Here is a 17579-nt window from a genome sequence, read left to right on the forward strand (position 1 = left end):
AGAGTACCACCCTCCCCTGTTTGAAGTCTAAACATTGTTCTCACTAGGCTTATGGGTCCTCCATTTGAACCCTTGTATAAGTGTGATTTACAATTTCTTTCATGGAAAGTTGCTTTTTTAATGCTATTACTTCACTCAGAAGAGTAAGTGAGAACCAGGCATTAACAATTCAAGAACCATTCTTGCAACTCCATCACAACAAAGTGGTTCTAAAGACAAATCCCAAAAGAAAGTTATTTCACCTTTCCATCTCAATCAGTCTATTAAGTTGCCAGTATTCTTCTCCCTGCCTCAAACAGTTGCTGAGAGAGCTCTCCGTACATTAGATGTCAAAAGAGCTCTCCTTTACTATATTGATAGGACAAAGCCATTTCGTAAAACAAAACCGCTTTTTGTGTCCCTTTCTCCTCAACATACAGGTAATCCCATCTCAAAAACTGGGATTGCAAGGTGGATTGTCAAATGCATTCAAATTTGTTACCAGAAAGCAAAACAAACTCTTTCCATTCCCCCTAGGGCTCATTGCACCCGTAAACTAGGGACATCTATGGTATTTTTAGGGAATATTCCCTTGGATGATATCTGCAAGGCAGCTACATGGTCTACACCGCACACATTCACAAAGCATTACTGTGTAGATGTGCAAGCAAATCAAGCTAGTGTGGGCGAGGCTGTACTCAAAACACTATTCCAAACCACTGCAACAGATACTGGTGGTCGCCACAAATGGAGAGAACTGCTATGCAATCAATGCACCAGTGTGTGATCTGCAGCCCATATGCCTCGAACGGAAAATGCTACTTACCAGTATGCATCTGTTCTTGGCATGTAGGGCTGCAGATTCACAAACGCCCACCCGCATCCCTGGCTACCTATATCTGTTCCAGTAATATCTCAATTAGATACACTATACATGGACATCTCTTTCTGTTCTCACACAACTTCCTCATTTTCCCTAATGGCGAAAAACAATCTGAAGATTGAGTTGATGCCCATGTGCACTATGCTCCACAGGAGGAGTCATCTACCAAACAAAGACTCTTCCAGGACAACAACAAAGTGTAATCATCCGGACCCACCATCAGATGGCGATCTATGCACTAGTGTGTGAATCTGCAGCCCTACATGACAAGAACAGATGCATACTGGTAAGTAGCATTTTCCTTGTTATCTCTTACACTTGCAGCAGTCGGGGTTAGCGCACACTTCTATCTGACTACATCTCACTGCGATAGCTGCATATCTACAAAATAGGCAACACTTATCTCTTTTTAAAGTGCCAGTAATCAAATCTTTCATGGAAGGACTTAAAAGAGTTATCCCACCAAGACTTCCACCTGCCCCAGTGTGGAATCTTAACATAGTTCTCACACGATTAATGGGCCAACCTTTTGAACCAATGCATAAATGTGAACTACAGTTTATCTCTTGGAAAATCACTTTGTTCATTGCAATCACTTCACTGAGGAGAGTAGGTGAACTACAGGCACTAACCATAGAAGAACCTTTTTTACAACTCCACAAAGACAAAGTGGTCCTTCGTACTAACCCCAAGTTTCTACCTAAAGTAGTTTCTGCCTTTCACATCAATCAGTCGGTTGAGTTACCTCTATTCTTTCCTCAACCTGATTCAGTGGCAGAACGAGCTCTACACACCTTAGATGTTCGGAGAGACCTTTTATATTACATTGAAAGAACAAAATCGTTTCGTAAATCTAAACAACTTTTTGTTGCTTTTGCTCCACCACACAAGGGCAATTCCATATCCAAGTCAGGTATTGCCAGATGGATTGTTAAATGCATTCAAATGTATTATGCCAAAGCAAAGAGAACTTTAACAATACCCCCTAGAGAGCATTCCACTCGTAAAATAGGGACTACTATGGCTTTCTTAGGAAATGTCCCCATAGTTGACGTTTGTACAGCTACCACATGTTCTACACCGCACACATTCACCAAGCACTATTATGTAGATGTGTTAGCGAGACGACAAGCTAATATGGGCCAGGCAGTACTTAGAACACTCTTTCAGACATCCCCAACAGCTACAGGTTAGCCACCACTTTGAGAGGATACTGCTCTATAATCTATGCAAAGAATGTGATCTACAGCTCACATGCCTCGAACGGATAATGTTACTTACTCCGTAAGCATCTGTTTTTGCATGTAGTGCATGTAGTGCTGTAGATTCACAGGCGCCCACTTGCCTGTTGCAGTTCTCTCTCGTACTCTATGTACATATGCATGGACATCTCTATTCTACCTTTATTAAACTCCATTCTCACTCTCTGCGGGAAAACAATCTTAACAATCGATGCCCATGCGCACTATCACCGAAAGGAGGAGTCACCTACCTCGTGACTGGAAAGACTTCATCGAAGAAAAACAACTTGCAAACATCCGGACCCAACACTAGATGGCAGGAGTATGCAAAGCATGTGAATTTACAGTTCTACATGCCAAAAACAGATGCTTACTGGGTAAGTAACATTATCATTTCCGATCCTGCAAGACCTGGGGGAATTAAAGTCTACATGTGGATGACCCACGTAAGGAGTGCCTTTATTGCCTTTACCCTGAAAACAAGGTAAAGGAGTGTTTGTTGCACTTTTTCCTCCAAAACCTTGCAAGACGGGGAGGGGAGGCTTCTCTGATGGCTTCAAAAGTCAGAAACTCAAAGAACATCTTTTGAGGAGGATAGTGATGTCTCTTCAAGGTCTCACCTCTGAGGAGAGCATAAAGTTGTTTAAACATTCTACCAGACTTAGGACACCAAGTAAAGGGAGAAACGGACACCATTCTCCCCAGAAACCGCATCATCTGAGCCAACTAAGACTTCTAACAAGGCTAGAGATTGCCCTCTTTCCTCTTCCTCACATTCATCAACGATGAAGTATAAATCCTCTCTGAGTGCTGTTGATGCCACCATCACCATCAACACCAAGAACGTGTTCGTGGGATAACAGTAGGTCTTTGGGCTTTATCATTCTTGAATGTAATGCATGCGTAATATTTAAGGGAGAATTAATGGGACGAGAGAAGTGTTTAAATCTGTAAGATAAATACTAGTGGCTTAACGTGTCAACACATTGTCTATCGCTGATCCTAAATAACTAATAAAACAAACGCCTCAATGTAAGAGCTTCCTATCTGCTTGCTAATCTCGAAGTATGGCTAGGAACTGACTGCTGAGGTTCAGCTACTCACAAGTTCGCTCAACAAAGGTAAACCGGAGTTTCTTAGGCTTTCTGGCTCTGTAGTTTTGCTTGCAATGCAAGAAAGTTTTTATGAAGAATGTTTTACAGGAATTATCCTCAACAAAATTATTCTAAATATTGCCATTGTGTTTTGCGCTCTTGCTAATAATGTGAAAGAGCTTTGATTTTGTCTTTTATGAAGCACCTGTTAACTCTGTGATAAAGTTACACATGTTTAATGTACTCCCCTTTGACTGGCACAGAAGAGCAGAACATGAAAAGGTGCTATCTAGCAAGGGCACGAGGGGGCTAGTGGTCGGGAATAAGCAGGGAGCTTCCTTTACTGCAATGGCCTGAAATGGCTGAAAAATAGCGTGTGGGTCATCTAAATTGACAGTTATTCCTAAGTTTGTAGAGTACTCAAAAACAAAAATAGAAACCAAGCACTAATGGAAAACTGGTTATCCTATCTTTGTTCTCTAAAAATGCGGTTATCAGAATGTCACTTTCTTTTTTTGCCAAAGATTGTTTTTACTAAAATCCTCTTTCATAAACTGAACAAAGACTTCATAGTTTTTTAATTGGTCTGTTTTGTAAAAAATAAAAAATATAGGAATAGACTTTGTTGATCCACAACAGTGTAAAAGGTTGTTGCCAGGGGAGACAAGGCTGCCCCATATTTATTTTAAGTAAATCAAGTGATGTAGTGTGTCATACCCCCCTACCTTGCAGCCCAAGTGAAAATATACTTAAATGCTGTGCAAAAGTAGATATGCAGGTACATACGCAGACCAGAGACCCCTGAAACCCCTTTAGCATTCTGTGGATATAAATAAGGCAGTGGATGTTAGTGTCAGAATAGCATGCTGTGAAATCGGGCCTTACTAAGGAAATATATTTTTGGTTACATTGTTTGCCCCAGTATTGGAACTTTCATAGATTCCCATGCTTTGTATCATTCCCCGTCGTCGGAATGGGAGCCTCGGTAAATAAAAAATACCATAGTAGTAAGCACAAAGTGAAAAAATAGGCCTAGGCCTCATCTCATTTTGTAGCATATCCACCTCTTTTTGTAAAAGAGACCAAATTCTTGCAGTAGCCAATCAGAGTAGCCTCACCCCCTAGAACCCTCCTGAGAGAGCCTCAGAGCCTCAGATTTTCTACCGCACATTGTGCAAGGGAGTCTCCATTGAGCTTCTGCTCAAATTTCTTCACTTCTTAGTATTTTTCTTCAACTTGTGCCTAATTTTTCGTCATGTCTGACAAAGAGAAGAAAGCACTTTTTCGAGCCTGTGCTACTTGCTCAAAAAAGAGGTTGTTTGTTGAGGACAAACATCAAGACTCCATATATTGCTTATATCTGGATCATAAGGCCACGGACTGCAAGATTTGCAGAACCTTCTCCACCAAGACCTTGAGGGACAGAGAGGGACGTCTCCTCACTTGGCTACAGAAAATGAAAGACCGCAAGGAACTTATATGACAGTGAGGGCTCCTCTTCGATGGTGTCATCAAGAAGGTCGAGGAAGAGGGGTAGGTCTCCCCCTGCTACATCTGAAGAGCCCCATGTCAAGGCCTTACCTGGGACCTCTGATAGGTCTGATAGGCCTGCTTCCCAAAAATCTCCTCACCACGGTGAAAAGGAGAGGCAGGGAAAGCTTGAGGAGTCACAACCTTCAAAAAAGGCTGGGAAGATTGTCCCTGTGACTTCACCACCCTCTGACAAGGATAGAGGGGTGAAAAAGCCTTCTACTGCGACTCAGGTCGTTTCAGACAAGAAACCGCGTTCGTCGACGGTGAAAACCTCAGGTACGCCGACGATTTCTATCAAAAAAGACTTGTCTGTAAAATTGCCCTCGTCGACGGGCTCGTCGAAGGCGGCTAAGACGACGGCACCTGCGCCGTCGACGATGTTTAAGACGCCTGATGCCTGTTCGTCGTGGACGAAAATGACTTTCTCCATGTTGACGACGAGAGTCGCTTCGACGGCGACGACGAGGACAACGTCGACGACGACCATGTCGACGACCCCTGTCTCTTTGCTGCTGACGACGAGTTAGTCGACGGTCCCGTCGACGATCCAACCATCGTCGATGATGACCATCTCCCCGTCGACGACTCCATCCTCGACGACGAGCGCAGTTTCTTCGTCGGCGCCTCCGTCGACGAAACAGTCTCTGCAGATTCAACCGTCGACGACGATTCCGTCGACGATTGGAAAAACTTTTTTTTCTCACAGAAAGAGACAAATAACACCGGAAATGACATCTCCACGACAAGTTACGACGTTACCGCCTACCTTATTGCTGGATGAGGATTCTGATGGAGAAGCTTATAGCGATTTTGGCCAGGCTTATAGTCCTTCTGACTTACAAGTAAAGATACAGGACATCAGTTCTGAGGAAGGGGATATGGAGCAACAACAATATGTTCAACAATGTTATGAACAACAGGACATGCCAAGCATGCAGGTGCCTTTCCAGAAACCTCCACGTCCATCTCAGCAGGAGATGGTGGCGATGCCATCCACTCATCTCTGATCTACAACTAATGTTGCAGGACTATCGGAGGCGATTTCCTACTCCTCAGGAGGTTCAACAGGTACGCCCTCCTACACCGCCGCCTCAGTTATCTCAGCCTGTGGCAGGACACTCTTTGTCTTCAAGAGGGCGTGACACAGAGCCCGTAGAACATCCACAGGAGGTGTTACCCATTCGGGATGATACAGATGATGACAATGCCTCATCGGATGTTGATCAGCAAGTGGACCCTGACCAAGACCAGAATGTAGACTGGAATCAGGATGACCTTCGAGATCCAGACGTCACAGGGCCTGATACCGCAATCTCTCCTCCAGCAGATATCGGAGGTTTGCACAACTTGATGGAACGAGCTTCCAAGAGATTTGGTCTTCTTGTTACCACGGTTCAGTCCGAGTGTTTTTTGTACGATTTCAAAGAACCATTCCGGAAATCCGTACGTTCAATCCCCATCATTGAACATGTTTGGTCAGAAGGCCTAAAAGCTATGCAGAATCCGGCCACAGTCCTCCCGGTACTCCCCAGACTGGAGAAAAAATATAACGCGCCAGACGGCAGCCCGGCATGTCTACTAGGTCAGCCAAAGCCGGATTCGGTCATTTCTCAGGCCGCACAGAGTAAATCTAAAAACCCATCCACGCCGCTAACGACGCCACCGGATAAAGAGGGCAGGCGTTTGGACAATGTTGGAAAAAGATTCTCCACAATGACCAGCCTCCTTGTTAGGGCGGCTAATGCTTTGGCGATTCTAGGGAGATACGATCGCCAGATGTGGTGTGATCTCTCCCCGTTCGTGGAAGAACTTCAGGATACATCTAAGGACGAGGTAAAAAAGATCTTACTGGAAGGAGAGCAAGCCTCTTCTGAAGTAATCGACTGCGCTATGGATATAGCCACTATGGCCTTCCGAGCGCTAGCCGGCTCGGCAGTTCTGAGACGCCAGGGTTGGTTGAGAGCCACGTGGTTCAGACAGGAGGTACAAAATAAAATTCTAGATCTGCCATATGATGGGGAGATGTTATTTGGCAAGCACGTGGATGACGCCCTACAGGGCATAAAGAAAGATACGGATACGGCCAAGTCCTTAGGAACTTTACAATACCGCAAGGTGCCCTTTAAAGGAGCAAGAGGAAGAGGATTCTCCTCCTATAGAGGCGGCAATCAGCACCGCTACTCTTCCAACTCCCAACCTGGCCAGACATACAAACCCCAGTATTCGCAGAGGGGTTCTTTCTCTTGCCAGCCACCGAGAGGACGGCAAGGGCAGCAGAGGAGGGATACTTCCAAGAGACAATAGCGGCCAGAAGGCTCTTTCTACTGTTCCTGTGCCCTCATTAACACCAGTGGGGGGCAGGATTGCCCATTGCCTCAACAACTGGATGGTCATAACAACAGACCAGTGGGTCCTAAACATCATCAAGAAAGGACACACGTTGGAGTTCCAAGATCTTCCTCCAACAAGAGCTCCAGACGCCTTTACACCCAAACATCTCAAACTCCTTCATCTCGAGGCCCACCAACTCTACACCAAGGGGGCAATAGAACCTGTGCCTCTCTCCCAAAAGGGGAAAGGGTTCTATTCCAGGTTCTTCCTGGTTCGGAAGACGAAGGACAAGTGGCGTCCGATCTTAGATCTACGACAGCTCAACTCTTATCTCATCAAGTTGTCCTTCAGGATTGTCACTCTTCAGGACATCCTCCGCCTTCTCAATCCAGGGGACTACATGGCGACCCTAGATTTGGAAGACGCTTACTTCCATGTACCCATTCATCCAGCTCACAGGCAATACCTTCCATTTACAGTAGGCAAGAGCCATTTTCAATTCAAAGTACTGCCTTTTGGTCTCCGCTCCGCGGATCTTTACCAAGGTACTGGCTCTGGTGGCAGCCTGTCTCAGAAAGCAGTCTTTCGAAGTCTTCCCATATCTGGACGATTGGCTGCTAAAGGCTCCTTCGTTCCAAGAAGCGTCCAGGGCAGTCACGAGCTGCAGACAGCTGTTCGAGCAACTGGGCCTTCGGCTCAACAGAGAAAAGTCGATTTTGAGCCCCTCCAAGACAGCGAGGTTTTTGGGTGCAATCCTAGACACGGAGTGCTGCCTGGCTTTTCCTTCGGAAGAGCGCCAGACCAAACTGATTTTCTCTGCTCGCCTCCTACACACACGGAAGTTTCTGTCAGTTCGCCAATACAAATCGCTTCTCGGATCGATCTCATCCTGCATACCATTAATACCACACTGCAGGCTGAGGATGCGTCCACTGCAGGAACAGTTGGACAAGCAATGGCGTCAGGTGACAGGCTCCTTCGACGACAAGATAGTCATTACTCCGGGAATGCGAAAGGCAGGCAGCTGGTGGTTGCTAAAAGACAATCTTTCAGTGGGCTTGCCATTCCAACTTCCTCCATCTCCCATGGTATTAACAACAGATGTTTCCATGGAGGGGTGGGGAGCGGTCCTCCAAGAACTGAATTCAGTGGTCATTGGAGCTCAGTCCAGGTCAAGTTCCATATCAATCTACTGGAGCTTATGGCCATTCGTCTAGCCTTACAGGCTTTTCTTCCGAGGATCCGCAACCGTGCTGTGCTGGTTCGTACAGACAACACCACGGCCTTGCACTACATAAACAAGCAGGGCGGAACCAGATCTGGCACCCTGTCAAAGGAGGCACAGAAGCTTTGGAATTGGGTGATCCAACACAATATCACTCTGTTGGCGGAACATCTGGCGGGCACTCTCAATGCCAAAGCAGACGCTTTGAGTCGCAAAAGGAATGCCAGCCACGAATGGGAACTGGACCAGACTGTTCTGAACAAACTGTTTCATCGTTGGGGGACCCCAACCATCGATCTGTTTGCGACTCGTCAGAACCCCAAATGCCAGTCCTACGCAAGCAGGCTTCACCATCAGGGATCCTTGGGGAATGCGCTTTTGATTGCCTGGTACGGCGCATTTGTTTACGCCTTTCCTCCTATTCCGCTAATCCCGAAGCTGATCCGCAAGCTCAAAGCAGAGCCATGCAGAATGATTCTCATTGCACCAGCATGGCCCAGACAGTTTTGGTACACAGAGCTTCTTCTGCTCTCCCAAGATCAACCAATTCTCCTGCGTCCTGTTCCAACGCTGTTAACAATGGCTTACGGGCAGATTCTGCATCCAGACCTGCAGTCACTTCAATTGACAGCGTGGCTCCTGAGTTCAGAGAGTTCCAGGATTTAAATCTCTCAGGAGAATGCAAAGACATTTTAGCTCAAGCCCGAGCACCAAGTACGAATAAAACCTATCGGGCGAAGTGGAAGAGATTCTGCCTTTGGTGTCAGAGACAAGGTCTACATCCATATACTTCTGCACCACACCAACTTTTGCCTTACATCCTTTCTCTTGCAAAATCTGGATTGGCTCACTCTTCTATAAAAGTACATCTAGCTGCCATCTAGATTTCGACGATCATCATCAGGTCCTTCCCTTTGGTCTGCAAGGATCATTAAACAATTCCCGAAAGGTTTGTTCAGGGTTTTTCCACCAATCCGGCCTCCACCGCCAGCCTGGCATCTTAATTTGGTACTGTCACGTCTAATGAAGGCCCCATTTGAGCCTATTCATAGGGCGGACATGAAGTTTGTTTCATGGAAACTGGCTCTTCTCTTGGCCCTGACATTGGCTAGAAGGGTTAGTGAGCTCCAGGCTTTCACGATTGAGGAACCTTTTCTACAATTTAAAAATGAGGTTCTCATCCTACGTACAAATCCTAAATTTATTCCTAAGGTCCCCTCAGAATTTCATCTGAATGAGCCGGTGATCTTAAAGTCCTTCTTCCCGCGGCCCTCCACGCCAGCAGAGAGGGCTCTGCATTCCTTGGACATTCACAGATGTCTCAAGTTCTACTTGGAGGGCACAAGACTGTTCAGAAAATCTTCCCAGCTTTTTGTTTCATACAGTGCTCCACGTAAGGGTTGTCCAATTTCTAAACCCTGCATTTCCCGGTGGATATCCAGCGCAATCCAGTTTTGCCATCAAGAAGCGGGAAAACCTCTTCAGCGAGCAGTTCGTGCGCATTCTACGAGATCAATGGCTTCATCAGTGGCTCTGTTCTCAGGTGTCCCTATCAAGGACATATGTAGAGCGGCGACATGGAGCAGTGTCCACACCTTCACTCGCCACTACTGCTTGGATTCTTCTGTGAAAGAGGATGCGGCAGTGGGCCAGGCTGTCTTGAGGAACCTTTTCCAATAAGTCGGTGAGCTTTCCTTACTATCCCGCCTTCCTTATTGCATATTTTGTATTCCTTTTTGTTGTTCTGGTTTGTGATGCAAATGTGTTCTGTTTTCTTACAGATACATATGTTACAAAATATGCGTTTCTATTTACTGCTAGCTATTCTGATACAAAGCATGGGAATCTATGAAAGTTCCAATACTGGGGCAAGAAAACAAGTTACTTACCCCAGTATTGGTAACTTTCATAGATTACCATGCGCCCACCCTCCTCCCCTGGGAAAGCTCAGCCTTATTACCCAATGATGTTGCTGTTCACAACGGCTACGTAAATCTGAGGCTCTGAGGCTCTCTCAGGAAGGTTCTAGGGGGTGAGACTACTCTGATTGGCTACTGCAAGAATTTGGTCACTTTTACAAAAAGAGGTGGATAAGCTACAAAATGAGATTATGCCTAGGCCTATTTTTTCACTTTGTGCTTACTACTATGGTATTTTTTATTTACCGAGGCTCCCATTCCAACGACGGGGAATGATACAAGGCATGGGAATCTATGAAAGTTACCAATACTGAGGAACCAAAGTTACAGGTAAGTAACTTGTTTTCTTACAGCATGCCATGCTTCAGTTGATCCTGTAACTCTTGCTTTGGTTATTTTTCTGTACACAGGACTGAGGCCTTGAAGAAGAATTAGTGAAATGTACTTGCTCTGGTAACAACTGTTCTAATTCCTTAAACCCACTCACCCGTTCATACCACCATTTATACACCCAACTCCCTTGTAGCCAGTATGTACTGTGACTCATAAGTGAAGAAAAGATTGTCAGAACAGAAAGGCTCTTATTGGTGTAGTGCAGGTGGTGCAGGAAGTGATTGGATCCATCCCCTTTTTTTAGTTCTGCATACTATTGAGGGAGAAAATCGATTTAGGAATACTGGCGTTACTGTGGTAAGCTTTGTTAATTGCTCCATTACCAATATAATAAAGCATGTGTTTTTTCCCTTCTAGTCTAATGGATGGGATCCCAATGATATGTTTCGGTATAATGAAGAAAACTATGGCATAGTGTCTACATATGACAGCAGTCTTTCCTCTTATACGTAAGTTTGAAACATTTCTTTTTATCAGCCTAAGTTAGACACATTTCTGCTAATTTTCTTGTGAACAGTGTCCATTAAAGACACTGCAGTATTCTGCAATGCGTTTGCTTTATTTCGCTGTTTATACTTGCCGTTTCTTTTTAATAGATACCAGCAGAAAAAAGTTACATTCCTCTAAACAATAGAAATGATTTGTTTCCCATAATTTTAGTGTTTGAGGCATGTGTGGCTGTAGATACACATGCTGTGCATACTCCTGCCATCTGTTGTTGGATATGTGCACGTTGTTTTTCTTCAGAGAAGTCTTCCGAGTTACGAGGTACTGTAACGACTCCTCTTGCTGGTAAAGTGCATGGTCATCAACACCAATGTTAGATTGTTTTCTTTCCACCATTTGGTTTGTACGTGTGCTCTGGTTCGACAGTGCCATTATGCTCTGGTCAGTCTATACAGGTTCCTTCCCTTTGTCAGTATTGTTCCTCAATTGCGTTCCTCTTTTCTCTTAATCTCGGGTCAACCACTCCGGCCGGGCGACTCTTGGTCGGCCTCTGCCCCACCTGGGTCTTCACCCTTCGGGCCTTCTTCCAACTGTGTTCCCTCCACAATACCTTTTTTATTTCTGTCACCCAAGTACTAGATTCAGGGCTCCTGAGGCGAAAAGCCGGGCGCCAGGGTACTCACTGTGGTGACATTGTATTTTAACCTTAGTTGCGCCGCATTGTATAATTTCTTGCTCGTTTGCTGAAAATTGTGTTTAACTTCCCCTTGCTCGCTTCCTGCCTCTCAGGGCTGTTCCCCCCCCCCTCCTCGGACTGTTACTATCACTGGGAAGCCGATTCAGGGCTTGCTGGGTTACCTGGCCTCACCCCCTCAGGCGCAGACTTTGGGCGCCATATTGCGGAGGTACCAGGTTAGCGCTCTAGTGCGACGTGCGATTTGGGCACGCGCACTACAAATTGGACGCCTGAAGTGGGCACTTTCTTACTAGATTCAGGGCTCCTGAGGCGAAAAGCCGGGCGCCAGGGTACTCACTGGGGTGACATTGTATTTTAACCTTAGTTGCGCCGCATTTTATAATTTCTTGCTCGTTTGCTGAAAATTGTTTTTAACTTCCCCTTGCTCGCCTCCTGCCTCTCAGGGCTGTCCCCCCCCCCTCCTCGGACTGTTATTATCACTGGGAAGCCGATTCAGGGCTTGCTGGGTTACCTGGCCTCACCCCCTCAGGCGCAGACTTTGGGCGCCATATTGCGGTGGTACCAGATTAGCGCTCTAGTGCGACGTGCGATTTGGGCACGCGCACTACAAAATGAGCGTTACCTCTCGTCTGCCGTTGGCGCGCCGGAGGCAAGCCCGTCTGGGCCCGTCTGGGCCCGTCTGGGCCCGTCTGGGCCCGTCTGGGCCCGTCTGGGCCCGTCTGGGCCCGTCCGGGCCCGTCCGGGACCAGCCGGGACCAGCCGGACCCAGGGCCAGAACCTATGCCCGATTCTACAGGGGGTCGTATCAGCTATTCGCGAGGAGATCTCGTGCTACTTAGATCATTAAAGAATATGAATTGCCACTACATGTATAAAGGGGAAAATGTCTTCACACACTGCGATCTATGCAGCTCACCCCTGTCTATTAATGAGCAGGACTCCCTACAAATGGCCCTTCTGAATTGTAGGTCCCTCCCTAAACATTCCCTAGAGATTAACTTTCTACTGCAGGATCATAAGTTAGATATCCTGTTCCTCACGGAGACGTGGCTTACACATAATTCTGAGGCCGATATTGTACGCACCCTCCCCCAAGGCTTCCTAATCCACTTTCAGAACAGGCCCATTGGTAGAGGGGGCGGCCTGGCCATATTGTATAAGGATACATTTGTATGTAGGGCGAAGGATAGTGGCACTGCAGACTGTGAGAGCAGTCATTTTTCTTTACAAATATCACCTACAGTCTCCCTTTCTGGTTTACTTGTATACCGCCCACCGGGGTGCCCCAGCCATTTTTGCTAGCGCGTTGATGGAAACAGTTACTGTATTGGCATCCTCTGCTCCTAATTTTATGATTTTGGGAGATCTTAATCCCCATTTTAATGACCCTCTGGACTTGGTGGCGACGGACCTCCAACTCAACCTCACATCTTATGAGTTGGGATTGGTCAATACAGGGGCAACGCATAACAAGGAACATCTGCTTGACCCGATCTTTACCAACGTATGTGCATTTAAAGCCAGACCGCCCTATCCCCTCCCGTGGACAGACCACTTCATGGTCCCTTTTTCCTGGCAAGTCGTGGCTGTGCCATTACAACCCCCCAATACACGTATCGTGGATAGGGTTTGGTCCAAGCTCTCTGTTGAGAATTGGATCTCCAAACTTGAATACTCCTATCCCCCTCCAGTTCTTGATCCCGTGGTTGCTGACACGAACTTTGAAAACTGGCTTACTAACTCACTTGACTCTATTCTTCCCAAGAAAACTATTCAGAAAAAAGAGAAGAGAGCTGGCTCTGCTCCCTGGTATACGCCCGAGCTGAAACTCCTAAGAAAAGGATGTAAGAAGCTCGAGCGTTTCTGGCGGAAAGACTGGGCGGAATCCAGCAAAGATGAGTATCGCACTGCTATTAGAACATATAAGGCTGCCCTTCGCAGCACCAAGAGACAATTCTTCGATGAAAGAATTAAAAACTCTTCTAACTCTTCTAGAGAAACCTTCCTAATCGTCAAGGAACTGCTCAAGGTGCCTGAACCCCCTCTGGCTCAAGACACCTCAGGAGCCAAATGCAATAAACTGGCGAACTATTTTGACGCCAAAATTCATATCATCTTAACTTCCCTGCCCCAAGTTGATCGTGGAATAGATATAAGCAGTCGGCTAGCCACACCCGACACTCAGCTCGATGCTTTTGGTCCAGTCTCAGTGGATGAGGTTCTCAAAGCTCTGGCCATCATCAAAAGTGGTTCCCCTAGTGATCCGGTACCCATGCGGATCTTGAAACAGATAGCGACCACCATTGCTATACCGGTTACAGAACTTATTAATGCCTCTCTCTTGCAGGGAGTTGTCCCACCTGGCTGGAAGGGAACCATTGTGAAAGCACTTCTTAAAAAGCCACACCTTGATCCGGCGGAATTGGCCAATTTTAGGCCGATTTCACTACTCCCTGGACTTAGTAAGATCACGGAAAGGTTAGTTAATCAACAACTTTCCCCTTTCCTAGAGTCCAATGGCCTGCTTCGAAACTCGCAAACTGGCTTCCGCCCTGGCCAGGGTACGGACACCGCCCTTCTGGCAGTCGTTGAGGAGGCAAGATGCATTTTGGATTCAGGAGGATCAGTGGCCGTGATCCTCCTGGACCTAAGTGCAGCTTTTGACTCTGTTAATCATCAGGTCTTAATTCAACGACTGAAAGATGTAGGTGTGGTAGGGACAGCCTTGTCCTGGCTTATTTAATTTCTTAGCAACCGCACCTTTCAGGTCTGGGAGGGTAACTCACGATCGGCTGCAATTCCCCTCCAGTGTGGGGTGCCACAGGGCTCATCCCTAAGCCCCACATTGTTCAATGTGTATATGGCCCCACTGGAGGAGGTGGTTTCTCCGTTTGGGATCAAAATCGTGAGCTACGCAGACGACACCCAACTGGTTGTCTCCCTATCCCAACTTGTCCAGTGTCCGGACTCTTTTTACTCCTGCCTTTCTAAAATTTATACCTGGATGTGTGAATCCTCTCTTAAACTGAATGGGTCTCAGACCGAAATTATGCTACTAGGGCATAAGGGGTCCACATTGCCTTCGACCATCTGGCCCACCTGCTTGGGCGAGCTCCCCTGCCCTAAAAATGAGATCAAAAGCCTGGGGGTCTGGATGGAACAGGATCTTTCATTCAAGACCCAAGCCAAAAAAATGGCGGGAGCTTGCTTTGGACTCCTTCGATCGGCTCGAAAAGTTCTGCCATTACTTCCGCAGCTTTCTAGGAAGCTGCTGATCCAAGGACTGATCCTGTCCAGATTGGATTACAGTAACACTATCTTCCTGGGTGCTCCTGAAACTACATTTAACAAACTTCAACAGATCCAGAATGCCGCAGCGAGGCTTCTCACGGGCATTTCAGTCAGAATGTCAGCTAAACCAGCACTTAAGCTGCTGCACTGGCTCCCGATACGCGAAAGGGTGACATTTAAATCCTTGTGCATTGCACATAAACTCTTGCAGTGCAAGGGGCCCCCCATTTTGAAGAACTTAGTCGTGCCTTACAAAGCCAGCAGACCTCTTCGTTCAGATTATGAACGCTTGGTCATCGTGCCCAGAGTAAAAAAGGCACGCACTGGAGGACGACGATTCTCGGTAAATACAGCTAAACTGTGGAATTCCCTTCCCTTGAAACTGCGTGCTGAATCATGCCATCTGCGGTTTCGGAAACTCCTGAAAACCCACCTTTTTCCTTAATGAATCACGCTACCTCTTTGTTTTTTGCTTTGGTCCCTTTATCTGGTTTAGCGCTGGGATGCTTCCGGGTGACTATGCGCTCTATAAATCTTCATTCATTCAAGTAAAGGGTTGTCTGCGACACCTGCCAATCCATTTGCGACTGTCAGTTTTGACGTTTCGATATCTCGCGTAGGAGCAGAGACAACACCCTGGATATCGATGGTGAGTACTATCCACAACAGATGAACACAGATGAGGAAGCTTTCTTCCCTGACTACAGCTCTGGCTCAGATGTGGAAATCGAGGATCTTCCACCAGCGCAGGCATACATAAGTATTGTGCTCCCACTCCCTCGACACTGCTCGCAAGCTGAACAGCCCCTTACCTAAAGTTGTCCATCTGCTCTGGAGCACCAGAGACAGGCCATCGGGCCACCATTGCCTTCGGGTTATGGTTGGCACTGACCACCACCTTCGAAGGTACTGTTTCGATGCCTTTGCCTCCCTCCTCGGAGCAGACTTCACCATCACAGCCATCACCTTCGGCATTCAAATCGACGTTGGAGCTGAGAGCATCGGCGCAACCACCAAGTCTGACCACGGCTCGGGTTCTGAGGAGCGATTCTCCTTAAACTTCAAGCAGAGATTGACGCCCGGCAGAAACACTTGATGATTCATTCCACATGAGCTGGATTCTCACCCGCCCTCCGGGATGTGCTGCTCAACTATCCAAATGTTAGTTGTCCGAGGAAGCCTTGGACTTGCCACCTCCATCCAAGCAGCGCAGGAAAGTGGGCAAGGCTACTAGCCCTTTGCCCTTCACTCTCCCACCAGCACATCCCCCTGATGCACAGCACTCACCTTTCCCAGCCATTTCTCCAAGCGACCCTCTTCCCTGTACTCCTCAAGTGTCCCTTTACTTGGACATTAGGGGCCAGGGGGAAGGGGAATGCATCTGGGACTCCTAGGATGCTGATCCACTGGCGGACACAGATCCTGACCTGTACCCTGTTGGTCCCGCCCCTCTTGATGACTCCAGGTCCTACTTTGAACTGATTGATTGAGTGAATGAACCTTATTTATATAGTGCTCTGCTACTCCAGTAGTGTCCTGCCGCTCCGCATCAAACGCAGAAACCGAGGAACAGAACTCGGCAAGTAAACCAGTACCGTAAAGACTAAAGAATAAGTTGTTAATGCTAATTTAAAACTTGCCTCCTCACCCATCGGATGGCAAGGGTCTTGAAAAGAAGGCGCAAAACGCAGCCCAGGCATTGAAGAAAAGTACAATCAAGGGCCATCTGTGGCCGTAAGAACCCCACGGATCCCATTCCAGGGATACCGATGAGGGAAGAACATCGAAGTCGCTGAAGACCGGTGCTGGACGAGAGGCCGCTAAGGACAAAACCATACCTTCGGAAGCAGAATCCACCACGCCCAAGAAGAGGATCTCCCTGGTTCAGATGTCGTAAGGGCCTTTGGGGTGGAGAAGAAAAGACACCTTGAGGCAGAAATGGTGGCACTCCTTCAATGAAAGAAGTTCAACAAGGTGCTAAAGGAATTCAGAATCGCTGTGAAACCCTCCTCTACGGCAGTGGGCAAGGAAGAAGAGGATACGCTTGAAGTCCCGGTAACCTCCGATCCTCACGAGGAGGACGTAGAGGAGGAATCTACATTCCAGAAGACGAGGAAGACACATGAACTTTCGAGGAAGAGTGGAACGACCTCGACACAGAAAGCCGTAAGGAAGAGGTCTGTAGCTATCCTTCAAAGGCTTCATCACCTGACAAAATAGCCTCCTACAACAGCCTCATCAAGAGAGCAGCTAATTCGTTCAGGGTCCCCTTAGAAGAGGCGAAAGGGGACTCATGTTTCCTCCTAGAAACATTAGCACCATCCACAAAAGGCACACAATAACTTCCAATGCTGCCAAGCATTTTGGTCCGGGCAAGGAGGTTTTCAGGGAGCCTGGCTGAGCATAAGGAATAACCCCATGGGTTGGGAAAAATACAAACCCTCCACAAGGGACCCTAAATACATTCAAGGCAACACAGTGACTGACTCCATCATTGCCACAGCAAGAAGGAAATGCAATGCTCATTCCACTCGTCGCCCACCTCC

The 17579-nt window shown here is 47.1% G+C and overlaps 1 protein-coding gene across 19 annotated transcripts in view; it reads left to right on the top strand.

The window, feature by feature from the left end:
- Positions 1 to 17579, top strand: part of ATXN2 (ataxin 2) — a 1876777-nt gene that overhangs the window by 322104 nt on the left and 1537094 nt on the right. For all 19 annotated transcript variants that reach the window (XM_078667457.1, XM_078667461.1, XM_078667458.1 and 16 more), the window contains one exon: positions 10956 to 11047. In XM_078667457.1, the coding sequence (XP_078523583.1) occupies positions 10956 to 11047 (92 nt within the window). The remainder of the gene's footprint in view (positions 1 to 10955; positions 11048 to 17579) is intronic.

The sequence above is a fragment of the Lissotriton helveticus genome, chromosome 11, assembly GCF_964261635.1.
Source record: "Lissotriton helveticus chromosome 11, aLisHel1.1, whole genome shotgun sequence".
NCBI lineage: Eukaryota > Metazoa > Chordata > Amphibia > Caudata > Salamandridae > Lissotriton > Lissotriton helveticus.